Below are 27,696 nucleotides of genomic sequence, written 5' to 3'. Positions count from 1 at the left end.
TCAACACTGTAAGAAATGAGTTTAGGTTTCATCAGAATAGATAAAAAAAGTCACCAACTCAGAGTAGAGAGGGAAAGAAGTATTCCAATGTTCTTATATGATGCAGTATAGTGAATGAATGAACAATATTCAAACAGGTATTAAAATGTATCAACTGCATCCTGACAGCAAACAAAAATGTTTTTCAGTGATATGTCTTTCAATTATTTCTCCTTGGACATAAATGCTGATTTATTTCAGAAGGGATACAAATTACACTTAGCATTTTTGTGGATGTTAAATAAAATTTAAAGAAAAAAGATAATTGTGTAGAAATGTCAAAAGATTAAAAGATAATAGTTACATATTTATGTTTTAAGTTAAGCTTAAGAAGAAGCAACCCAAGTTTCTAATTCCTTACCTACAGCATTGCGGAGTTACAGGCAGTCTAGATGGAACGCATTTGATGACAAAAGGTTTATTTCATTCATTAGACTTGAGATTTGATTTGGACTTACTGCTCAAAGATACAAGACCAGAACAGCAACAACATTCGCTATGAAGAGTGTTTGTTAGTGTTTAGGTATGCCGTTTTTACTAATTATAAAAGTTCAGGTTTTTGAGATTCTGACCGTCCAATTAGGGGTCAGGAGCGTTCAAGCTGAAAGTCGTCCGATTCCCATCAGGATCCTGTTTGTTGGTGCATCTTTACCTTAAAATAAACAGCTTTTTAGATCAGAGCTAATACAATGACTGTAGCAGCTTTTAGTCAACCTTTATATCTGACCTTTGTGGGGAAGATGGATGTGGGCACTTAAAGCACAGTTCTCTTCTGCACTCCCCTAAGGTGTTCCCCTCCTCTGGACCAATCAGAGGCTCTACAGCTGTAACGATTTGTGGACGCAACTTCGGCTTCGACAAGACAGAGAAATTCAAAGCCTCATTGGTGAACGTGGAAGTGGCCGGAGCTCCGTGCAAGCTGAATAGACAGGACCATACAAACGGGTGCGTCTTTGTGTGTGTTTGGTTCTGTAATCAAACAGCTCTTTAGATTGGTTAAATGTACATTTTTCTGTCACTCTGTGGTGCGTGTAACCGCTCACTAACCGGGTTTAAGGGGTGGGCATTTGAGAGGTAAAGGGACCTGGAAGCTGGTGTCCTGTAGGGACATCTATAGCAGGCGGGACTGGTGTGGAAGGAGGAATGTTAAAAAACATCCAACCCCACCCCCACCCCCACCCGCCCCTGCCTGCTGCATTCAACATATGACTACCTTAACTGAAAAATTGCTGGGGGGGGGAACACTGAATGCACACTTCTCCCTCTTCCAAATCCACTGGGACCTTGTCCCATTCAAGAGCTCCTTTTTACTGCAAACAACTTCATTATAGGGAATTAAAAAAATACGGCCTACATAATTTCAGATAAAGATTGAGTCTTTGTGCGTTCCTGCTGGGAACTGCATGATCATTGAATTAGGCTAAATGCTGGGCGCTGCGCTAGGGAATAATGCCTGGTTTGTGTGTTTGTTTGGGGGGGTCTGGTGCAGATTGACTGAGATCCAGTGTTCCCCAGTGTTCAGTGGGAACTTTACTCCATCAGGACACGCGGTGAAGGTCACCAGTGGCCACAAGGTATCCAAACTGGAGGGCTTCAAATTTGTGGTAAGATGTTTTCCCTCCTTTTTTATTTTTATTTTTCATTATAATTTGACGGACCTGAATGTAGGAAATGACTCCAAAAGAAAAACCAGAAGCCATTTAACAGTGCTAAAGGAAGACCTATAAGTTTTTGATCCCTTTCAGTATAAAAGCCTTAATGCCTCTTAAACATTTGTCACATTAAAAGCAACACTTTAAAGTAGCTGCTTCTTCAGGATTTCATGTGACAAACCAATAAACCGTAGGGCAAAATTTCAAAGATCTTTACAATCCAAAATCTGAAAAGTGGGGCTTCCACTTGTGTTCAACCCCTTTACTCTGACAACGTTGAATATATTCCAGCAAAACCACTTTAATTTCATCTCGGTGTAAAGATAGCAGTTCCTTCTCAGCATTAGTGAATAAACAACATCACAAAGACCAAGGAACACAGGTGAGGAACAGGGCTGCACATCACCGTGGAAATATCACCCCACATTGAGTCGTGTTGGGGTCTGCAGCATCCTTTGCAGAGGCTTTTGTTCAGCTGGGACAGGGAGGCTGATCAGAGTTGATGCAAAAATGGATGGAAGCAAATATAGAGTAATCCTGTAAGAAAACCTGTCGGAGGAGCAGACTTGAGATGGGTGTGGAGCTTTACTTTCCAGCAGCCGCAATGTAATAAAGCTTTGTTTTTACTTTCAATAAGGCAGTTTATCATATTCACTAGTGAAGAAAAAAACAGCCAAATGTCTGCATTAAGGAAAAGAAAACTAAATGTGCTGTTGCCCTCTCTTGTTCTCTGATTTTTTTTATATCTAAATAATCCCAGTAAATATATATATACTTTATGAAACTGGCTGAGTTGGTTCAGTTTTACATTATAAGAAATATTAATACAGTAAATCCAATTTAAAAAAAAACCTTTCTGTGCTCTCTCAGGTCTTACCATGCAGTGTTTCATCTGTAACCTGGAGGGGTTTTCTTAGACTTCCCAGTGTCTACTTGTACGCTATCTTATGACTGCAATATCTCTAACTTGTCTAATGGATCTGGGTCCAAAAGAGACCCCATTTAGGTCCAGACCCAGATGACTGTCCCCCTTTTTGGCATTTCTGGTTTAAAAAAAAAAAACGGTCAAACTCCAGACTTAAATCCAATTAAGTATCTGTGGAAAAAACTGAAAATGGATTAAATCCATGTATTCTACTCCATCCACATCCTAATTATGCAGCATTCTGTGTTGATCTATGACATAAACTCCCTGTAAAAGAGAAAATGTTCTCTTTTACAGGGAAAAGTTTTAAAAAAATATGTTCAATGGGTAGCCAGTGCAGTAATGGCTACATCATTCTGTGGGGTTGAAAACTTTCCATTAGTAATAGTCGTGACAGATGCAGCACATGACCATTACTGTGTGTCAGTCCAAGGTCTGTTACTTTTTATAGGAAATGCTTCATTTGGCGTGGATGTAATTCCAGACAGCACCTATATAGAAAGATGTCGCCTCACTAAAACAGCTTTTCATAAAACAGTTTTTCCTACCATCCATCCAGGACCCGGTGATCAGCGACATCTTTCCCACATTTGGCCCAAAGGCTGGAAACACCAGGTTGACTATCAGAGGAGCTTTTCTGGACACTGGAAACAAACGAGTGGTGACTGTAGGAAAGGAAATCTGTCACATCCAGAGGTCAGCACTGGCTCACCGACTCACTGAATGAAGTGCTGATTTTTGACATTCTTTGTGCTTTTATTCTTGCACACACTAATTTGTCCTTCTTTTTTTCCCTTTACTTTGCTGTATACGGTACTTTTCTTTATTTTTCGCTGCCTATTCTTAAACCTTTCTTATTACTTGCAGGACTGAAGAAAATCAACAGCAGTATACGTGCCAAATGTAGAAACTTAATACAAAACCTTTGTGCCATTCCACCTGCAGCCAGTCACCCAACATGCTGATCTGTCAGACGCCGTCACACACTGCTCCCTCGGAGCAGCCGGTGAAGCTGACGGTGGATTCAGTTGAACGTCGTGCGCCTGTGCTGTTCACCTACAACAAAGACCCCATCATCAGCAGCATCCAGCCGCTGCGCTCCTTTGTCAGGTTAGAATCTGGCTCTTTCCGGTTTCAGTCCCCAAAGTCTCCACAGTTCAGTGTTGGCCAGCACTGAGGTATCTAAATGTTTGTATTATCATGAATGCAAATTCAAGCTCGTCCATGTTTCATCACCTAACCAGAAGGTGCGGGCAAAAACAGAGATTGAGGGGTTTGTTGGATGGTCTGAGACAGATTAATGCTGGAGTTTTACCGCAGTAGGAAGTGAGTGGGAGGTGACAAGTTGCTAACGCGAACAGCAGGTACCTCCCAGTGGGAATCTCCTATGTCTGATGCTAACGCTTATACCCCCCCACCCCACCCCACCCCATCTTGCTGTAGTGGAGGCTGCACCCTGTCAGCTCATGGCTTGTACCTCCAATCCGGCCTCCAGCCCCAGATGGTCCTCACCACCGATCAGGATGATGCTGCAGCCTTCTATGTGGTGAGTACAACATGACATTTCTCCATCAAAATCAAGCATTCATTCACAGTAGCCTCCATCACCAGTAGGCAGTAACCTAATACATATCAGCCCCTTTTCTTTTAAGACTCAGGATTTAAAGACCCAGGATTTGTTCTCCCAGGATGAATAAAACTCTGGGGCTTTTAAGAAGGTATTTTTCCACTGCAGCGGGTCATTTATCTAAATCTGCCAAATGACGAATGGGGAAGTTGTGCGGGAAACTGCATTTCACCTTCAGTCCAGCGGGTGGCACTAATCAGAAACCAACAACCAAAGGCCGATCATAGCCATATCCTTTTCTCTTTTTTTCAAACTTTAGTAAGACCTCTGTAGGTAGTGGTTAGTGGGATAGAACCTTTGGAATATTGCACAGTTCTGTTGATTTAAGGTTTTCTTCTTTACTCTTCGAAGGTTTTCATCTAAAAACCTCTGCCTGAATGTATCAGTACTCTACAAAAATGTCCTGCTGTGGAATATGCCTTCTCGTGAGTGTCTTTATTTGCTATTGGGAGTATTTTCTTTACCCTTGACTGATGGCATTCTGTGCAGGAACTGAGTCTAGCTGCGCCTTTTCCATATTCAAACTCAATTTGATTGAGAAAAAAGAAAATGTGAGCTAATAAACATTTCACTACCGCAAACACATGACTGGTATCCTCATTATACGTTGCACTTGAGAACGCGTTTTGAAGAAAAAGAATTTCTGACAAAGGAGAACAGCTACAGTTTCAGACACACATGAGAGGACAGGAAATGGAAAATCCACTGTCTGATATGCAGGATCCAGCTGTCACCCATGACTCACGCACAGTAGCAGAACCATTTGGACCCGCTGGCTCCCCTCACCTCCACCAGGCCGTACGCTACGACACACACAATCATGTCTGAAAATCGTCATCTCTGCCTCAGCACAGCTGGTTTTTACAGCGTCAGCCTGGAGCTGTTTTAAATTATCTGACCTAACGTGCTCTGGGCTTTCACCACGCTGCTTTTCTAAGCCTCCAAGATTGATCTCGCTCAATTATAAACGCAATGAAAAGGTGTTTAATGCATGTAAAGTCAGAGGCAACTGGCCTTAGTTTGAATTTTCTTGGTTCCTAAACCCAACATAACTGTCCATGTGAGCCTCATGCAAAATGTAGCTCACAACAACTCTTATGTCTTCCTTGTGCTTTACTTTGTCTTCTCGCAACAAGGGGAAATAAATCTTTATGGAAAAATGCGGACCTCTAACATGCCTTTGGTTACGCCAGTGCTGTGTAAGCAGAGTTTTTATATCACAACTGGAAATGACAGCGAGCAATAATGGTGATCATTACCCTGACCCTAACCACCGCTCACTGGCCGTCTAATGCACTATCGGCGATTAAAATGTCTCCATGCAAAGGTTTTATTGCTGCTGCTGCTCCACATTTACTCTCTTAGATGGCAAAGTACAAAATTAAGCACAAAAATAGAATATTGTATGTTTTGAGATTCTTTAAGGAAGCGGAACAAAAACTTTAAAGAATACATATGCAAACTGCATTTACTGTCACTTTTTTTGAAAGCATTTTTTCACTTATGTTCTGACAACATGTCTGATTACACATTTTGTCAGGGTACGACTAAGGTTTCCTGTATTTCACGGACCTGGTAGGTGTGCTGCTGTTTGCCTGAGGGAGACGCTTCGAGGACAAGCAGTGCCTTGTAATGATGCTATCTGTCATCCTGACGCGCACGCCGCTGCAGGTCCAGTCAGGAGATAATAATATGCTCCGTAAACACATGCTTGCAGGACCCATACTCTCATCAAATGAGAGTTTCTTCCCAAGCCTTTGTGATGGAATATCCCTTTTTATTGCCCTCACACATGCATACACACAAAGAGCCCCCGGCCTCACTGTCTCATATTTCAGTTTCCCTTTCCCTGGTCATTGACCTGTGTTCAGGTCAGTGGTTGATGGGTCTCGGGAGGGCTTAGGCTTCATTACGCACAAACAATGAGGGCAAACTGAAGTTGAAAGCTCTAAAATCAGGTTTATGATCCCGAGAATTCAGATGATCCCTCCACAGCTGTTGTTATCAATGCATCTTTAATCAATTAATGCCCAGCCTTTCCAGTGGAACTGACAGACAACAGCAGCCACTCACTGCTGGACCCAGACACTTCTGGGTTGGAATAGACGCATCTGTGTGAGCTGAAGCAAGAGGTTTGAGCAACCCGCTCTGGATAAAAGCTCAACAGAAGCAGCCAATGTTGCTCTAAAAACACACGGATAAATTCAGTATTTTCATGCTGTGAAAAGCCATACTCAGTTTGAATGAGATATAAATAGTAGATTTCTCTGACGTGGCAAATATGTCTAGTTTTTAAATGTTCAAAGTTTGTGTGCAGCTGTTTAAATTCCAGCACATGAACTCAAAGTCGACCCTGTTTCGGTGGTTAAAGGACCTGATCAGGCCCAAGTCATATAATCATTTATTGTCATCATGTAAAATTTTACCTGTCTGAGGAAAACCAGCTGATTGCTTTCAGTCTTTGCAGTAATCCCTCATCTTAAGCAAGCATGTGGCGACAGTGGAGTGGAACCACTCTTGTTTTAACAGGAAGAAGCCACTAGCAGAACCATGTTCAGAACCAGCTGCCACTAGTAGAGCTCATAGAGGAAACACAGGTACCAGTGACTTAGGAAGTCATTTTTAACATTTCCGCTGTACATCAAATGAAACAACCTGAATTTATAATGTTTACTGTTAGTTACTTTCTCAAATTCTGCTTTTAGCATTAGCTTAGGAAAGAGTTTGTTCAATACCCTAAAACTTCAAGTGCAGAGCTTCTCTAACTGGACTGTATACTAGACATCCAAAAACAGCAAAAAGCACAGACAAACCTGATCTCAGACCCTTGAAATTTGCTGTGCTACGTTAGAAGTTTGAAATCCTACCGTACCCCTCAACTTTACCACTAACCCTGGTCATGTGTGACCAGCGTGTTTGTAACATGAGAGGAATTTCACTTTTATCTTATGCTGACCTGTGTACCTTATGTACTAATGTGTTCATTGGGTGAAATTGCACCTGCAACCTTGTGTGACAGAGGTCAGTAAGAAAAGTGGTCTGGTGCTGCAGCACATCCACCCAGATCGTCAGGACCCGGTTCACTTTCAAATAAGATTCAGTTCACTTTCGGGTCAGCAGCAACCTCCTAACAAACTGTGTGTATAACCGACCCTCTGCAGCAGTATTTTATTCTCCGTTTTAAAATTTGTCATAATTTTGCCGACCAAAAAGGGAGATCAAGCTACAGGCCAGGATAAGATGAGTCTGTCACTGCTAATGATTTAGGAAGGGATCGTGTCCCAAAGGGCCTCAGCTGTCGCTTGTTACATTCCATCCAGTCAACGGGATGAGTTAGAGCTCAGTCTGGGAAGGGACAGTATGAGTGTCTTATTGTCTTAACCCCTGCAAATAGATATTTCACAAATGGACGTCCCAGAGGGCCCTCTCACTTGAAAATTGGTTCACGTGAGCTACCCAGAGTTGTGTTAATAAACCTAAATTGCGGGTTTGCAAGCAGTCTTTCAGAAAGCAGTGCAGGAAGAAGAAAGAACCAATACACTCTTTAAGATGTCCAGGCATCTCAGCCTGGACCTCTGGCATTAAGGCATAAAAAAATACGTCCATGCTAGCTTGATATCTGCTCCTCGGATCTCTGCTAAAGCCTGGTCTTAGTCAGTCTAAGTTTTCCCACAAACATGAAAGAGACTTATGTTACCACCCGTTAGAAAAAAGTTGCCACACTAGCAAAGCCGAAGAAGTCTACTGAAACTTTCCCCATTGCCACAGCAGGGATGCCGGGCCTCACTAATACAGATATTTCAGTTTAACAGGAGCACTCACCGTAACCAGGCACCTGTCGCCTCCACTCATATATTGGTTGGTTTCGTGTCAAGGTCTTCCCATCTTTTCCCAGAAGACTAAATCCTCCCAGCCAACACCTGAATACCTCATGAATCTCCTTTACTTTCCCATGCCCCCCACAGCTGGGGGTGGACAGAGGGCAGGAAGGGAAAAACTGAGAATGTGTAACTTTTTCCTCGGGTAAGCTGTCAAGGTATTTCAAAGTTCCCACCAGACTCCCTGGTTGGGAGTTTTAGGTAGACTTGCTGATGTCCACAGAATATGTTCTCAAAATTCTCAGTGACCATCAAGACATTTTTTGGGGCAGATGTGAAATGGGTATTTCTGTTGTTTTTAAGTTAGCAGTGGCTTTGACCCGTTAAAATTGCCATTGATATTTTCTGTCCTGTTCAGTCAACAATACAGACGTTAACAGAAGCAAGTGAGGTTTGCACTGCCTTAGATGTTTTTATTTGTTCCTTTGTGATTTCCAGGATATCTTGGAGATGAACGCTTAGAATAATTTAGGTGGGCTGGCCACTCATGTAAAGATTCAATACTTTCTCCATTTGTGGATAAGGTCTCTCATGTGGTTTGCTAGAATCCCAAAACCTTAGGAAATGGTTTTGCAACTGATAGACTTTCTTATCCGTTCTTTCTTTAAACTGTGTCATGATCTGTTACTGTCTAGGATCTTTTTTTTTTTTTTGCTACTTCATGTTGTCAGGCAGGTACTTCTGAAATGGTTTCTTCATTCTACTGGTCAGGCAGTTTATCAGGCCTGGGTGTGGCGTGTCAAGCTGAACCAAAAACACTGTGGGTAATCACAGTTAATTTATGATTTAACAAGGGAGAGTAATTCCATTTTTCAAGCTTTTTTCCCCCCAATACAGAGTATCAGAATTTGAAAACGTATCTTTTAATTTACTTTGATTATATTTCTCTGATAATAAAAGTAGTTTAATGATCTACAAAAAATAAATGTGACAAGAAAGCAAAAACAAAACAGGTTCATAAGGCGGCAAATACCTTTTGACGGCATCGTATGTGTCTGCCTCATTTGTGGCATACACTCTATCTGACGCAGCTTCCACTTGTGTTAGATATATTCTCTTATATATGCAGTTTTAGGTGGGTTGAAAACATACCAACATTCATCTATAGTGGAATGGTTAGAAATCTTTATTTTTATTGGCTTCCCTAACTTATTGGGCCCTGGAGAAGATAGTGAGGGGAGCTGAGGTCTCTACACTTAAACCGCTGTCCACCCTCCATTTCACTGCCCGTGCAGATTTGTCATGCACTCTTAATAAAGTTTTACCACTGATGCCATCAGGCAAACAATTTCATGATGTCAAGAGCAAACTAACCACACAGCTTTTAGCCTCAGGCAGCTTTTTTCTTTCTCAATAATCTGTTATAGATCCCCAAAATTGTCTCATTCTATTTCAGGATTTTTTTTTCAGTATGCAATGACATAAATATTCCATTAGAGTTTGAATAATGGAGTGCAAAATCCAGAACATTCTAAAGTAAAGGAAACAAGTCTGACCCAAGGAGCTGACCACACAGACCAGCACAGAAGAAACAGTAAAACTGCTCCATTATAAATCACTTTAGATTTGACAACCGCTTTTGTTATGACTTTTGGCTTTTTCGCAGGCTGTTGCCACTAATGATCCTTCAGGGATGGCAGAGATTTGGAGATGGCTGCTTCTCTCATCACCCCACGGTCAGGCTCCGGGCCTGCTAGCTGCTCTTGCTCGGCCAGCGATTGTATTTACAGCTGCTCTCAGCTTATAGCCCCACACCTCCTCTCCCCAAAAGAGGAGACAGCAACTGAACAATGAAAATGACTGAAGTTTCCTCTAATTCACTGGATATTTTTCCTTTTGCTGCACCCATGGGGGGGGGGGGGGGGGCGGTGTGCAGAATGGGACAGAGGTAGCCTACTGTACCGTACGGTCCTATTTGTTCTCTGCTGGCATGTGTATTACTGGGGCTAATATGGGACTGTTTTTGTTCCTGGTTGGGGGACTTAGTGCTACCCTTACGCACATAAACATACAGATTTTTTATGCCTGTATGGTTTCGATGTGTTTGTGTGTGTCCGTCTGGAGCGTTAAGGCTCACTCCGGGTGTCGGAAGTTTCAGCCACACAGGAAGTGCTACTGCAGTCTGTGCAGCTCTCTGGGGTGTACAAACCAGATCTGAGTGTTGGAAATCAAATTTTAGCCTGTTTCTCAAGTGCTTTTGAGTTCAACTTTAAAGAATCCAGCTTTTACAAATAGGCCACTTTCTGTATTTTCACGGGTGAGAACAATTAACAAAAATACTTTGTTTTCACAAAAAGGAAAATTATGTAAAACGTCCTTCCCTAGACAGATAGTCTGCCTGTAGGTGGGCTACAACATACATAAGAGACGGCAGTCACACATAGATTACCAAAGGCTAACCACCTTTATCGGCATCATCAGTGTGTATTTGTTTTCACATGTTCAAAGTTTTACTGTGACTGCTCTGTCACACAGAATGACGCTTCCCTATGTTAGGAAAAGCTTAGAGAAATAAACATTTTTTTGTCAGTACACGCATGTCAAAGCCATTGACATTATAAACGTAGACACGTCGTTGGGCGGGTTCTGCCTATGCTGCGGATGCGTCAGAGCATCCGCCATGTTGGATGTGGCAAATCTGCAGTTAGACTCAGTCACTTAAACAGTATCAGAGGGACTTCTCAGAATATACTTTATATTCGTGATATTTTTTGTTGTAATATTACGAGTTTATTTTCATATCCTATTGGCTTCAGTCTCCTGACTTTATTCACATGAAGAATAAAAATAATGAAAAGATTCTAACCTGGCCCTATTACTCCAGGACTAAAATAGTTATGCAAACTGTGACTATTCTGGAATTGTTTCCCCTTAATTCTCATAATATGACGTTTTTCTCATAATAAAAACACTTTTTTTTTTACTTTATTCTCCTATGACTTTTTTCTCATATTAGTAATTTTGTCTCTTTAATACTTCCCCTCTGTTGCTAATCTGTGTCTATACCAGATCTTAAAAGGTTCACATGGTTTTATGAAATAATGAAGACCACAATGTTTGTATTTAACCAATCGATTTTTATATTCATAACACACACACACACACACACATATATATATATATATATAAATATATATATATATATATATATATATATATATATATATATATATATATATATATATATATATATATATATATATATTCTACATCTATAATCGGGACATATACTAAAATATAAACACACACCTATTTATTTATAATACCTCAATCCAAAGCTCTCTGTTCTGCCAATCTCTATCAGTTAATCTATATATAATTTTTTAAAAGTATGTGTGAGCTCCATCTATATCTTTCTATCTGAATACTTAAAACATATACACAGGGAACATAGACGTTCACTACTTTCTGCCACATACAATATGGCGGTGATGTCGACGTGCAAACCTGCGCCCAACGAGGCGTCTACGTATATATGTCTGTGGTCAAAGCTCAACAAAATTCCGCCAAGCGTAAAAGAAAAAATAATCTGAGAGAGAGTTTCTTTAAAAAAAATCACTTCTGGAACAAAACAACTTTTGTACCACAGTGTTCAGAAAGTGCCCACACCAAACAGGGGTATAGGTGTCATTGCGTTTGTCCCAAGGTTAAAGGAAGCATATTGATCTCAGCAGTGGCTGTGTTTCACCTCTCATACACGTGGGATATTGACTGATGGATGCTTGTAACTCTGGAACCCACAAGATAAACACGAGCTATCGTGTGTTGCCGCCACAGAGCAAATATAAACATTGATCTTTCATCATGCACGAAAACACGCGTGCTGTCTCCACAGCGCACCTGTGTGTACCTGAAGGATCCGTGTCCTCGTATTTGGTAACACTAACAGATATTTACACTGTGTGTTGAAATTTCTGCTGTTGTCATGCTGGCCTTCCTACCTCATTTGACTGAAAGCGAGAAGTTGGAACAGAGGTTGTGTCAACACAGCTACCCTTCTAGCAGTAGACATTAGTTTAGCTGAATGACAACCGTTTTCATGATGGTGTGTAACTTAAACACCTTATTGCTTAAGAACCCTAAAATATTTAAAACAAGTTTGTGATCAGAGGAGAAATCCCTGCAAGGTGAAAGGACAAAAAGCGCTGAGCAGTCATACGTTTGATCCTCTCCCTGTTAGAGTAACTTTGCCAGCTTTTCCTGGAAAGGATTACTGTTTTTGACTATTTCTGTTGTTTTATCTTATATGCAGCACTCAGACTAGAGGGCAAGCGACCGCCGTCATTGCCCAGCGTTGTTCTGCAGTGCGACGTACATGTGAGAAAGTAACATTGACAAAGAGGGAGGTTAAGCATTTCTGGATGTAGAGCTACAGGGAGAATAAAAACATTCTATAATATATGGAAATATTTTACACCACCCACCCAACACAGTAGCTTGTTTCAGGAAAAATGTGAGGTGTGTAGCAGATGATTTACTTGCACGCAGACATTTTGATTGGAACTACATCTGGATCCACAACATTCCAGTTTCCACTAAGTCAAAAGTAAAACACATGCTGTACATTATCACAATAAAAAAAAAAAAAACTAAACACATGCCCCATTAATAACACGGTTACACAGTTTTACGGAGGTTGTTTATAATCTGACATTTTTTTATCAAAGTTCTGAGGAATAATGGCTGAAACGTCGAATCTCGCTTTCAATTTAGGAAAGTAAAAAGCTTTGGTATAAATTTTGATGGATTATATACACGTGCCACCTGTTTACCCATCTGGGCCTCAGGTGTGCATAAAAACACACCCTCAATAGATCTAACAAGTCTATGATATGACTGCTTAAGTTCACGTATGTTTCTGCTCATTGATTCAGTCATTAAACAAAATGTATTTGAATTGAAAAATGTAGCTTATTATGTAGAATACATACATACATTTATGTGAGAAGCAGACCACCAGACTGCTTCTTTTTGTTGAGAATTTATTGGAGACTCAGGATGTTCGGTTGCAAAAGGACCCCCTCACTTCTCAACTCATACGTACACGCTAAGTGACAGTATCTGGAGTTAAGAGCCTGGATCGTACTATGCATACATGTTTTATACAACATGTATGGTTTGACAGCGTTACAGTGATTGGTTATTCCTCTTAGAGGAAATGAACAGTACTTCATCTCTGCCAGATTATTCTTGATCCTGCAGGTCAGACCATCTGTTATGTCAGGTAGTTGATGTCACAAATTATCATTGATTATCATTACCAGATAGCTTGTTGACAAATGGGTCTCAGAGCCTGCGTAAGAGTAAGTGCTTATCAATTTAGGTCAAATATTGCCACAAACATTGTAGCTGAAAGCTGTTTTGGGCTCTGAAGAAGTATTCACTTCACTGCAGGTGAATACTTTTTTCCGCTTATCACTAGTGCTACTTTTCCTACCACACGTTTTTCTTCCACTCGATTTTCTATGAATATACTAGGATAGCCATCTTCTTTAAATTACATTTTGTGGCTTACCCTCCTTCTGGAGGGTGCCAGTGAGTATATTCTGTCATCTGTAAAGTCAACTGTCTTCCTCATAATTGTGGAGGCCAAAATATGACAATTACATAACAGTTATACAATAAAAACCTTTTTTCAAAAACAAATGTAATATTCAAATTTTCTGGGACAATGAATTTGGAATTTCAATATATCTAAGCCATATTAATAAAAATTACAAGAAATTATTACCATGCAATATTTCACTCTATGTCTAAATAATCTATATAGAATATTAGTTTCAGTTTTCAAATGAGTGACAAAAAATAATGAACTTCTTCACAATATTCTGTTTTTTTTTTGTTTTTTTTAATGTACCTGGGATATATATCTATGTTGACCTCCATATGTCTATGGAGAGAAAAAACAGAGAGATAACATAATAATGCATAATTGAAGAGTAATAGAAAAAAATAGCATAGTCAGAAAGCGTGGTCAGTGTGTCATCCAGCAGCCTAAGCAAATAACAGCATCATTTAAAGAGAACACTCCAGATAACTCAAACCACTCTATGAGCTTTATAGGAAAGGAACGTTTTAAACCTAGTCGTAAATGTAGACTGGGTATATTTATTTATTCCTTTATTAATTTAACAGACTCAGGGTCCACATAGACATAGATACACCGGTTACATGTATTTAGCTATTTAATATAGGATTTAATTGATGTATCCTGGTCAAAGATGACAACTTCTGGCTTTCCTAAATTTAAAAGAGGAAAATCTAAAGTTATCCACGTTTTAGGTCTTAAAAACAGACCTGTCATCTACCTAACTGACTGGGTTAATCAGGATTTATGGATAGATATAGCTTAGTGTCATCAACATAACTGTAAAAATGTCCATGCTAAATTTACCAACTGGAAGCATATACAATATATTTAGTTAAGAGTTAAGGGTCAAGCACAGAACCCTGTGGTACTCCACAAATTACGCAGGAGCATGAAATAAAATCATCATTCACATTAACAAATTAGAATCTGTCAGACAAATTAGGATTAAACCAGCCTTGTACTGTTTCCCAGATCCACAAAGCATGTTCTGGCCTATGTCTAACATTTAGAACATTTTTATTTTGAAAAAAGAAATTCCCCATTAGTAATGAAACTTTAATGCCTTGGCCTTCGGATGCAGTCACTGGAAAAGACCACATTTTACTGATAGTGCCAGCATTCATCAACTGGAATCTGTGCAGAGTTTTGGGTTATAGGTCTTTTCCCTGGTGCACTATTGCCAAAAAATGATGTTTTCCATTCTTTAATTTGTTTGTGTGTCACATGAAGATCCTAATGTGAACAAAAACTGTGAACCCCACATGGCAGAAAACTCCTAGGCAACAGCTGTTGTCTTATGTCATGTATTTGGTATAAAAGAAGTTGCCAAACTGTGAACACAGAAACTTTGTTTTTGTTTTGTTTTTTTCACTTCTCGAACTTCTGTTTTTCTGACAGTTTCTCTAATGTTGGTTTATGTGTCTTCTTCAGAGCTGTGTGTATGGAGAAAACCAGACCTCCATTCAGTGTACCACACCTTCCCTGGCTAAGCTTGGCCTGCAGCCACCAGTGGTCACCAAGGTGAAGTTTGTCTTGGACGGCTTCGTAACAGATAAAAAGGACCTGATCTACGTGGAGGACCCACTGTTTCACGACCCCAAGCTTACATCCAAGGACAACAAGAGTATCGTGGAGCTCAAAGTGAGGATGCTTATACATTCTTTTATTTTAGGGTGCTTCTCCAAAAGTATTCATACCCATTAACTCTTTCACATCTTCACAGAGCGCAGATTCTCCCGGTTAGGTTGAGGTTGCACTTGTGCCTTACGTGTTCTGTTTTCACTTGGAGGATTCAACTTTTAAAAAATGTCCATAAACTTGAAACATTGTTTTCTAACCGAGCCCCGCTTTAAACTCTCTCCCTAAAGTGTCTGCTCTGTTTCTTGGACTTCATGATGCTCATTGTTCACTAATGTTTTGTAAAAAACCTCTTGAGGTTTTTTTTATGGGTTTCTGAAGAAAGGAGGCTAAATACAAATGCAAAAAAAAAAAAAAAATCTAGGAAAAAAAACATTGAGGTTTGTGGTTATAATTCCTCAAAATGTGAAAAAGTTTGAAACGATATGAACACTTTTGGAAGACCGTCTAACAACTTCTTTACCAGACTGAAGAACAGCAGAGATCTGTTGCAGCGCAGTAACCTTTAGTGAGGTTCTAGTTTTACATCCTTTCAGCAGGAACAGGTGCAGAACTAGAAATACTGCTGAAAAGTTTATGGATGTTTAGCAAGGAAAATCAGGATTTATGTGCTGTGGCTAATTTCAAAAGCAGATGCACAGGCTGCTAACCATGACCAATGCCAACACTACCATCAGTTTGCAATGGGGGTTGCTTGACTCTCTAACTTCCATGAATCCAAATCCGTAGTTTGGAGCAAGGCTGAAGTTCACACCCCCAGGCCACTGCCCTGTCCCTCACAATCTTCACACACATCCACACGTCCAGCCATCCACAGTCCAGGTCAAGCTGGGAAGGAAACAATACCGAAAGAAAAACAGGAAGTGGAGTCTGTTTCCCATCGTTTTAAACCCTCCACCGCTACCTCCCCATCTCTCCTCTGTGGCAGCACCTCTCCACGTATGCTCTCTCTGTCGACTTGTATTGTTCTTGCTGAGGTCAAACCTCTTGACATAATAATGCCCCTTTTCCAAACAGGCCACCGCAGTCCCCAGACCCTGTTTTGGGAACACAATGAAATACATTTTTCTCCACATTTCTTTTTTTTTTAATTGTCTGCACAGCCCGACAGTTTGTGGCAGCTGTGCTGAGCCTCTCACAAGGGATCCGGACTGTTCTTTCTTTCTTTCTTTCTTTTTTTTTTGGTGTTCTCCTTTTTTCCCTCTTTCCCAGGCATGACCTTGGTCCCCATACTAAACCTAGCCAGCCCAACATTTATCCCCTCCAGTCCAACCGTACCCCAGAGAGCCCCCACCCCCACCCCCCTTCTCTCAGAGGGGGCGGGATGGTAAAAGTCAATGCACCGAAACAAGCCACATTTAACGCCATCTGATAACCCTGCTTTGGTATGGCCACTGGTAAAGCAGTAAACGCAGGGCTGATTAGGCGCTATCTGATAACGTTAACCTGAAAATTCTAGCAAACAGCCACACAAAACATTTGCCTTTGACTGACAGGTCTGAACTTGTATGCCAACACGTGAAAAAACCCCAGGTTGTTGGCTTTGGCTCAGAACCAGCCTCTTATTGCTGCCAATTTGTATACAGGAGACTCAGGAAACCCAGTTCTAATTTTAATCCTGGCAGTTTATTTTCAGGGACTGTTATCATTGTGACACCTTTCTGCTGCCTTTAATTTCTCGTTTGTCAAAGGCAGCGAAAGTTGTTGAGTTGTATCTGGTGAAATTTTCTTTGTGCGCTACTCAGCACAAGTGTGGCTGCCGCTCGCAAGGCGTGCTGCGTCTTTGTGCACGAGAGAAAATGTGCGTGCGCACGGGAACAGGTGCGAGGCTCGACTCTGTGTCAAATTGGAAAACCCCAAACTGTCATGCGAGGAATGTGATTATTCGCTTTATTGCCCTGTGCTGCACTCAGATAACTGTGTTTATGTGCGTGGCCGTGACAGGGAGAGAGAGGGAATGAGAGAAACAAAGGATGACGGACAAGGAAAGTCAAAGAGCAGAACATTGGAGGAGACAGAAAATAAAAGCATGATTTTTGCATTCTCACAGCTTTCCATCTAACAGCATAAACACGTTGTACTATTCCATTACAGGGCCACATTAATATACTGCATCTCTGTGTACTTCCAGTCACAGAGATGCTGTCTGTTGAACACATTGCTCAGTATTGCTCATATTCTACTATCTTAATTAATCTCCTTTAAAATAGGGCTCCATTCAATACACTTTTTAAGGCTGTAAATGTGTGGCTAAGCACGATAAAACACCAGCTCACTTCTTGTAAAATACCATCATTTTCAGCTCAGTTACCGTACAGAGTGCTTTCTAACAATTGTGTTTGAATTTTTTTTATTAATATAAATCTTAAAAGTAATATGAAATATTAGGATAAGCAGAATATTATACAGAATTAAATTTAGCTATACATGAGATTTGAACATTTAATGATCATCTCCAAAAAAAACTACAAGGAAAAACAAAATGTGTTAGTACAAAATGGAATTACGAATTGGTAAATCATCAGTAGACCCGGAAAGTCTGTCTTTAAGGCCCCCCCTTGCCAATTTTTCTTGGTAGCTAAATATTTCTGTTAAGATGTTCAATATTTATTAAACCTTATTTACATTTATTTCGGTTCTGATCCCCATTTAGGTTAGTTGAGGCTTGTGCAATATGGCCTAAATAACTGAGTGACCTTCTGCTCGTAGATATGATTTAACCTTTTATCCCTATAGGAAGATTATGGAAAATTATTTTAAATCATTAGTTGTCAAAGCATATGTCAACTAATTGTCATTAGTTGTTTATGATGTGGAGGGGACTTGAGAAGCGGCGAATAAATCCAGAGCAAGTTTGAAGCAACATCATGGGAGGAATTTTGATGTTTCTGCAACTCATCGCTGAAAAAACAAAGCCAATTGTGCAAAGTTCTTGGTGAGAATTTGCGCAAACATCTTTCTGTTGAACATGTAAAATGTGCACTTTTACCATATTTTGAATTGGGCTATGAAATCAACAGCAGATGAGTTCCTTGTGGGGGCACCTCTAACCCAACAAGTAGGGAAACGGAATCTGGCAAATTTCCAATGGTTTTCACACTTGAACCCCAAAAACATGCTGAGGCTTAAGATTTAAGTGTGCTCTTGAGCTACAAATCAAATTTTAATGAAACGCAGCAAAAAAAATTTTGCTTTATTGTGTTCTCATTTCTACTAATGCTTTGTTTTTCCTTAGTCGTATTCTTCTAATCTCCATCCTTTCCGTCCACCTACTCTCCTCTGCAGGGTGATCGGATGGACAGGGAGGCAATGAAGTGTCAGGTCCTGACCGTTTCCAACCACAGCTGCGAGAGTCTGACCATGGTAGGAAACACACTGGAGTGCACCGTTCCCACCGAACTGCAGGCCGCCACAGCCAAGGAGCTGCAGGTGGAGGTGAGACACACCTGCGCCCCACAGACGGGACACAAACGGCGTTTACTTTCTCCGCACACGGGCTCTGTAACACCTGTGCAACAGTCCGTAAACACGCGCACTTGGATTAAGACAGGCCTTTGTTTACAGAAGAACTCGGGGCACCACAAAAACACGTCCCCGCCCTGACTGCATGTTTGCACAAAGTAGCACATGCACGCACCTACATCCTCTTCGCTCAAACTTGTTCCCGGGAGTCTTCTGGCAACAACAGCCGAATGTAAACTGATGCTTTTAACGCAAGTGCAGGCTGTTTGTATACGTGCTAATCTAAATCTGGTCAGGCATAAAATGAATCGCTTCTTGAAACAGCAAAAAAAATGAAGACAACGTGAAATACTTTTGCACAAATCCTGCCCCACTGACAATGCTAAAAAATCCAGTCCAGACGTCCCTTGATCCTGGAAGCGTGATCGTGGCTCTGATACTCACTGTCATACATCTTTTCTAAAGTGGATATGAGAAGAAAACCTCAATAAAGCCAGTCACAATGTATTTATATGAAAATTCCCATCTGTTACTACCGTTAGGCTTGGAGAAGGACTTTATCATCACTTCATATCTCTGTGCCTGCTTGTGACGGACAAACAGGCCGACAGGTCTGCCGGAAATGATCAAATACACTCAGATAACAAAAGTAGTGGGAGTAGTCTTTTCAGTCCATGTTAATATTTTTCAAGTATATATTAACAAAGCAATAACATGTGATTAAGGTTCTGACATGTATTTCTTTTTTATCTGTTTAACATTTCTGCACTGGAATAGAAATAGTAAGAGACCCAATGCAACAAATGAAAGCAAACTTATCTAGACTGGCTGAGCCACCAGAAGGCATAGTGAAGGCTCCGTAAGCTCTTCATACTGAACTCTGGGAAATTTGGGGGGAATCACCACATTATTCATGTGCTCTAGATCATTTACAAGAAACTTCAATAGTTCCATGCCCTAATGTAGTCCTTCATGAGTAAGGAGCTCAGAGAGAATCCGCTACGCAGTGTGATGAGTGACCGGACTTACTAAGCAGCTGTCCATCTTGTCACTTGAACGTAAGGCAGGCAGCTTCTGAGTAGCAAGAAAGGCATGCACAGACTGGATATGTCAGCGGGCATAACTCGGAGCCATTTTACACACATATGTCTTTTTCTCGACGATGAAGCAAAGAGACAAAACATAAAAAAAAACCTACAACAATGCTAAGAAGCAGGTGCGAGGAGGGAAAACGTGTGTGAACTGTGACTGAAGGTGCAAGGACACGTCAAAACATGTAAGGGTTCATATAAAAACTTAGAAATGGCACACAGCTTGCAACAAAAAAGCTTTTTGAAGGGGCTGGTTTTATCATTAAGCATGTGATATGCCTCACAAACCCAAGTGTTTGTCTGTTTTTCAAACTAAATTCCACACCCTTGATCCCGATATACACACATGGTTCTGGTGTGTAACAAAAGCGACACAAACCCGTCAAAGACATGACAGGATTTAATGTTCCACATAACCCTCATCTTTTCCTCATGCCTGGACCCACGTAGCACCCATTTTCCAACGCACCAACACGCATGGCAAGATAGGAAATGGTGAGAAGGCAGCTGAAGGTGTGACTATCTCCACCAAGTAAAAGTAAACGATGTCTTATGAAGTTATTGTAAAAATTAATTAACTGATTAAACTATATTGTCAACATTAGCATTTTTGTGTAAACTAATTGCTGAGTTTACACAAAAATGTAGAACGCTTAACTCCTAGCACCCAACCGCTTTCATGTGATGAAACGTCCACCACTTATAGTCCAAACCAGCATTGCTGGTCTTCAGACTCCTTCAGAGATAACATCCTCCAGCCGTCTCCAGACCAAACACTATCAGGCTCATCAGTGTTGACTCGTGAGCGGGCCTTCAGAGAAAACTCCTTATCTCAGGGTCAGCCAATATCCCTCTGCTGCACAAAGCAACATCAAGGCTCGTCCAGACAGTCTTAATTTACACACCCATCGTTCCATCTGCAGCAGGCGGCTGTAGGAACTCACTTTCAGCAAAACCTAATAAAAGCAGGAGCAATATCCCTGATATAATCTGTCCCCAGACTCTGGCAACGGACTGATGTGTTATTTGTTCATAGGCATGATTATAGCCCATCATGATGCCTGAATGCAAATACTGTAGCATGTCGTGTGCCATACACGATTTTTAATGGGTTATGAATACTATCAGGGCCACTTTCCTCTCATGGAAAGTGTCACCGGAAAATTAAATGATGGTTAACACGACCTGAAATGAAGAATTAGGAGTGTGTCATGTATGTCTTACAGAGTCAACACAATTAGAGAGAGTTTAGGTGCTGAAAGGATGCAGTGTTGGGTGAAATGCTACTTAAAGTCCTGGATAACTTTCTACAATTGGTGGAACGTTTGCACAGGTCTTTTAGGTTGTTGTTGTTTTTTTGTCACACTTACGCTTTTTAAATCAAGCTAATTTTAATATTGCACAGAGATAACCTGAGAGAAAACAAAATTCTGTTAGTTTTGCTTTTTCCAAAAAGTGGTACGTTTTGTCCACAGATTCCTTTCCTTTAAGTCTTGTGGATCATGTGGATCATCTTGTTTTTGTGGGGTAAACGTGAGATGGGCCTTTGTGTTCTCTTTGATCAGCAGTAGTTTTGGTCTATGATCTCTCCAATGGATGCTAGTCTCTTTTTTTATCTTTGAATCGTGAACACTCAAACTGTGGCAGGCGTTGTTGAGCTCCCACTCCATGTTATTCCTTTTTTTTTAAATAATAGCTTCCACTGTGGTTCTTTCTCTGAAAGGGATAGAAATAACTATTCCCAGCAAATGAGAAAGTGAATCAGTTTTCACAGTCCTGTATTTCAAGGAGGGCTCTTCAGTCGTGCTGTTTGACAGGCCTAGATAATAATAGTAAATATGAAATAAACACGATGACTCTTAAAAGAGTAATGCTCCTACTACCACTGCTTCACTCCCTTAGTGTTCAGTCAGAGGGGCAACATTCGCTTGCAAGTTGCAGCCAAAACGTTCATTTGCATTTCATTCAGCTTTTTCCTGTAGATTTGAAAGCAAGTTGCCGTGAAAACCGAGTGCACACCTGAGCCCCCTTGAAACAGAAACTGAATTTGCTGCAGTTTTTGAAGTTCACTTCCTTCACTCCTTACACGCCAAATCCCTTCCCATTGTTCAGTGGCGCCAAGCGGACTCCATCAAGCATCTGGGCAAGGTGACGCTGGCGCAGGAGCAGGACTACACAGGCCTCATCGTGGGCTGCGTCTGTGTCAGCCTGCTGCTGCTCTCTCTGGTAACGCTGCTGATGTGGAGGAGGAGCAAGCACATTGACGGTAAGAGCAGAACGGTGTCCGTGGGTAACATCGGGACATGCAGGTCCATACCGTGACTAATGCTGATTATGCTATCTTTCATAACAATCTTTCATAACAGTAAATACAGCGAACAGGACACAACTTTCTGGTTGATAGATTCTAAATGTCTCTGCCCTTGCATACTATTTTTGAATGCTACAGAGAACTGTCTCTCATCCTGTTTAATTAGACACAAATTCTTTCTTCACTTAACTTTGACATGCACTTTGAACATAAAAAGCCAGGGTTTTGTACTTTGTACAGTTTCAATCAGAAGTTTACACACGTTCATCTTCACCATTACGGGAATTTATTTTTGTTTTTTAATGATGCATTTATAGTGTTGTGAAACAACCAAAAAAAAAGCTTAAGTTTCCTTCAAGCTGAGTTGTGCTGCTTTCAGAGTAGGTGCTTTTTAGTCGGTGTCCTCTTGAGCGATGTCCCTGTGGACAGTGATGCAGGCAAGTTAGTGACTACGCTTCAGAGCTGGGTCTGTGGCAGGAAACCAACAGATTTAAAATGAAAATGAAAATTAATGATGTTCCCAGGTAAAATTATGACAGGGTTGGTGTGTGGGATTCCCTGCCCCCAACTAAAGAATTTCGTACCGTGTTTACATTTATTTCATTGAGTCCTGTGTTCATCACAAACATCTATAATAGAAACCTGTGACCCCAAATCTTGTTTTTAAGATTCATGTAAGCTGATTATTGTATCATGCTGACCCTGCTGGAAAAAAGACTGGCTCAATAGAAGCCCACTATTAAGGTTAGTGTATGTAAACTTCTGGTCGACTCTGTACACGTGATATTTGGAACAAAGCGGTTCAGCCCGACTGCCCTGGCTTGAAAACACGAGGCCTTTTCTTAATGCTCCTTCTATACCCAAAACTGGAACTCTATCATAACTTTTATCTGCTGGTTGTTGAATCTCCTGAACTTTATTTTATATTCTCTGAATCTTTTCCCTAATAAATGTTCCTTCTGTCGCTGGCACTAAATTCTAGTTTTAGTTTTTTAAACACATTGGCGTTAGACAGTGCCATAAATGTGTTTTTATTTAATTTTTTTTGCTTCGATTTATGTCAATTGATTGTGTTCAAATGAAGTTCATTGATTTGTTTTGTTTTTCTGACCTGTGTGCATGTGTCTGCTGGGGGGGTTTGCCTGGTGGGCTTAGAGGAATTTCTTATGTGGGATGCACTGGTGGAAACACTTAGCTTTTTTTCTATGACTTATATCTATATTTTCTCCCTTATCTCTTCCTATGTTACCTTTCCTTTTTGACGTTCTTTTTTTCTTCCCCCTGTTTATTTTTCCATCTCCTCCCTCTTATCTTTCTGTCTCTGCAACATTTGTTTCCAGATCTGTCTGAGGTGTGGTATGATGGCCGGGGTCACATCCAGCATCTGGACAGGCTGGCTAACGCGAGGAGCGTCAGCCCCACTAACGAAATGGTCTCCCACGAGTCAGTCGACTATAGAACAACCCTGCTGGAGGGTACGTCAGATAACCCCCCCCCCCCCAATCCCATCCCATTCTCCACCTGACTCCCTGTTCTCACTCTTCCCCCCCTTTCCTATGTGTCTCCTGCCTTACCTGTTGGCCTCAGTGGTTAGCTGTGCATGCCTTATTATAAATGTTTCAAACTAACAGCAGCCGTCATCTGTTAAATTAATCAAAGGTTGTTTTTTTGTTTGTTTAGTTTTTTGGGTTTTTTTGGGCAGGGTGGGAGGGGGTGTAATTTTCAGCAAAAAAGAACAATGTTCCATGAAAAATTTGTTACCTACATAACGACAGACAATACATTCTTTTCAAGTGAAACACTATGGCAATCGCTGCTGCCCATCAATTGTTCAACCTGTTTGAACTCCATTCTACAGTGAGAAATATTATTCACAAGTGCTAAACATGACAGACGTCCCAAGAATTTCACCTAATGTCAGATTGTGCCTGGCTCAGATAAATTGCATTAAAAAAATCAGGCTCTAAAGGCCAAGTTAGCATGTTGAGTGTTTATGTTTATGACGGTATAATCAGAAAACGCCTTTTTTTCTATGTAAAGAATATGGCAGTAAGACTTAGGTACACAAAGTTGCATCTGAACTAACCGCAAGACTCCATGAAACCCGGTGAGGCTGCCTGGTGACGCAGTGGTTAGCAGCTCTCTCTGCATGTTCTCTTTATGCATGCATGGGTTCTTTCCAGGTACTCCAGCTTCCTCCCACAGTCCAAAAACATGACTGGTCTCTTTAAACTGCCCGTAGGTATGATTGTGTGCATGAATGATTGTTGTGTCCTTTGTGACCCAGTTATGGACAGACACCCTGTCCGGGGTGTACCCTCCTCTTGCCCAACGACTGTTGGGGATAGGCGTTGCCCCCCATGGACCTACACAAATAAGCGGCTATAGACAATGGGTGAATGGATGAAACAGCGTCCTTTGATAAAGTAGACCAAAGTAGAGATACTATTTGGCAGGAATACTAATGTATGTATGTATGTATGTATGTATGTATGTATGTATGTATGTATGTATGTATGTATGTATGTAAAAGGTATGAATTGGTGTTGCAGGGAGCAGGCCAGAATTCCTCTGAAACAGCGTGTGAGAGAGATAAAGTCATGTGAAAAACAGCTACTTAAGTTCATGAGCTTCAGAATCATGGGATGTACATGGCTTTTTATCTTCCAGTTTTATATTTGTTTAATAAATACTGCCAATATGGAATTTGTTGCGTTTTAAACACTTGAGGTGTGTATGCGCATGTTTTTTTTTTTTTTTTTTTTTTTTTGCCGTATGCCATTTTCGTTTATTTTATTTATTTATTTTGGCGAGTGTACACTTTTAGTAGGGGTTCTACACAATGTTTTGTAAATGGGACCCAAGAACATCACAGAATTGAACACAACCCAACGTGTGAATGAAATACAACGGCAAAAAGGAGGCAGAGAAAGTCAGAAACAGGAGAGGGAGATAACGGGAGGTAAAGAGACAGAAAGCACAAGGCTGAGCATGTTAAAACAGGAAGCTACAGACGAGGAACACAGAAACTAAAATCTCTAAATACATGAAACTTCACCACATAAATGGAAAAAGTACAAAGTAGAACAACTCATCATATACGAGACATCAATGGTCTCCAATGTCATCTGCAGGGCCTAGTGCGGTTTCTGTCCTGGTCCTGGGGGCCACAGAGAGGCTCCCTGCATTATGATCCCCAGGATCATAGCTGAAGCCATTTCTGTGCTGGCCTTAAGTCTACAGAGGGTGGATTTACTAATGACTTAATGCTTCCCTCCAGGGAAAGTTTGCTTTCAGGACATTAGACCTTGCTCTCTGTCTTTCAGCTCTGCTTCTGTTCTGGCGTTTCTGGAGGAACCTTTACATTTTATTAACGGTCCACTAATAGGATCAGAAAAGAAAATCAGAAGCTTTTTCCCACCATCTCTCAGTTCCTATATCTGTCTCAAATTTCCCTCCATCTTTGTAGCTGTCCCTCTCTGATCATGTAACACACCTTGACATCTGGAGGTCAAGGTGTTCTGATAAAGCGACCAACCTCTGACCTTGTTTTTTTTTTTTTTTTTTTTTTTTTGGTTTCCTTTGCCTCTCCAGATCAGGGTGTCGACAGGCCCGAGACATGTCGGGCAGCTCCTCCCATCTACAGAGCCAATGGGGAGCTGCTGTCTCCCAGACTGGTCACGGTGGGACGTGGGATTGGCCTGGGCATGGAAGGCGAATTGGTTTCACCCCTCTTGATGGCTCCGGTCCACATCGACCCGTCCTGTCTTCACCCGGACCTGCTGACTGAGGTGCAGCATGTGGTGATCGCAAGGGAGAAACTGCTGCTTCACGTCAACCAGGTCATCGGCCGAGGTCAGTGATCAGCAGAGAGCAGCGTGTGCTGAGATGAAGCATTTCTGTTGTATATTTTCACACTGGAGCCATAATAAGAATTATTTTACTAGGTGGTAACAGTAACTAATCTGAACTAAAGTGTACAAAAGCACAAATGAGATTCAATGTCCTTTATTTGTCCCTGGTCCAGACCAAAGGTTTTCAGACACTAATATCTGCCCACCATATACAGTAATTTCTATCAGATTGGGGTTTGGACTTTGGTAGGATCATTACAATATCTTGGCTTCTGCCATGTTGCGGGAGATTATCTGCTGTACATTTGATTCTAGGGTAGAATCAAATGTACATGTAGGGTTCAATGACTAAATATGCACAGGAATTTCTGGTCACCCCTAGACTACAAGGACACAAGACCCCGTGAAACAAGCCCACATCATCCCCCCTTTACCACCATGCCTGGCAGCTTGTATGAGAGGTTTCTGCCAGCATGCAATGTGTGGCTTTAGCATGACATGAAGACGTGCAAACATCTCTGTTCTGATCTCATTTTTCCAAAAAAAAATATTGTTCAAGATGTCTGGTGTTTTATTCTTGTCCAGTGTTGCAAAAAGCCCCAGTCCTGCTGCAAAGCTGGATTTAGATACAAGAGGAATTCTGCTGGTATCTCATAGAAATACTTGTTTAGTGTCTTTTAGCCTATAGAGTCTCTTTGTGTAGTTATGGCTCTGTAGAATGATTGGCTTCAGATAGTTTGGAAATGGCCTTTATGATCCTTCCCAGATTGATGGGCAACATCTGTTGCTCCTTTACCCCTTTAAAGCCTGATACAGGTACAGTAATTGTGAGGAAACATCACATTTAAAAAAAGAAATAATCTTTTTGGTTATTTTAAAACAATGAAACGTCAGAGGAGATGAACAGAGGACTACTATTATTGTGCAGATAAAATGGAGCATGTCTAAACCATTAAAAAAAAATTCCTTGGAAAAAGATTGAAAGAAATTAGAATGCATCAACGCTGCTCTTCGTGTTCTCATTAAACAGCTTGAGGAATTTTAAAGCCTAAAAGACGAGCATACGAAGCAAAGCTGGAGACCAACGGTCCGATCAGCCATTCTGCTTCCTTCTAAAGCTTAAAGCACCACATAGGAAAGGCGTTACTTTGGGAAACTTTTTTCCAGCACTGCAATGCTGATAAGCATACAAAGCTCAAAAAGAGCAAACAAAACAACATTACTGTAATATGGTCCTTCTTGTTATCCGCTTTAAGTCTGGCTCTCTCACAGCCTGAATGAATCTCATATGTGACAAATAAATAGTTTCCTGTAGAGCAGCATCTTACATCTTATTTGTTATGTGTCTTCATTTTTAAATAATGTCACTGATACTTTCTCAGTAACAGCATTCACACCGAGGAGTGCTGTTAGCGTGACCTGTTAGCGTGAACTGTTAGCGCTCAAGCGTGGCACGTTTTCAGACAGACATCCAGTCACCGTTCACGGCCGATCGAGCTGGAAATCATCTGGTTCAGTTCTGAAAAGAAAGTTTCAGAGCTAAACTTAGTTTGGGGCACATTTTAAATGTTGTAGTCTGTTTCCCACAAAGTCAGACATTATAATCAATTTACCATCTTTGCTTTGTGC

The 27,696-nt window shown here is 40.9% G+C and overlaps 1 protein-coding gene across 1 annotated transcript in view; it reads left to right on the top strand.

Annotated features, from left to right (window-relative positions):
- Window positions 1–27,696, top strand: part of met (MET proto-oncogene, receptor tyrosine kinase) — an 89,083-nt gene that overhangs the window by 44,057 nt on the left and 17,330 nt on the right. The window contains exons 6-15 of the mRNA XM_012863644.3: window positions 827–984; window positions 1,529–1,643; window positions 3,176–3,312; window positions 3,562–3,726; window positions 4,060–4,162; window positions 15,143–15,352; window positions 18,635–18,784; window positions 22,015–22,168; window positions 23,554–23,688; window positions 25,808–26,068. Of these exons, the coding sequence (XP_012719098.2) occupies window positions 827–984; window positions 1,529–1,643; window positions 3,176–3,312; window positions 3,562–3,726; window positions 4,060–4,162; window positions 15,143–15,352; window positions 18,635–18,784; window positions 22,015–22,168; window positions 23,554–23,688; window positions 25,808–26,068 (1,588 nt within the window). The remainder of the gene's footprint in view (window positions 1–826; window positions 985–1,528; window positions 1,644–3,175; window positions 3,313–3,561; window positions 3,727–4,059; window positions 4,163–15,142; window positions 15,353–18,634; window positions 18,785–22,014; window positions 22,169–23,553; window positions 23,689–25,807; window positions 26,069–27,696) is intronic.

Source organism: Fundulus heteroclitus, chromosome 2 (assembly GCF_011125445.2).
Source record: "Fundulus heteroclitus isolate FHET01 chromosome 2, MU-UCD_Fhet_4.1, whole genome shotgun sequence".
Lineage (NCBI taxonomy): Eukaryota > Metazoa > Chordata > Actinopteri > Cyprinodontiformes > Fundulidae > Fundulus > Fundulus heteroclitus.
The sequence above is the reverse complement of the archived record's forward strand: the minus strand, read 5'-3'. Positions and strand labels throughout refer to the sequence as shown.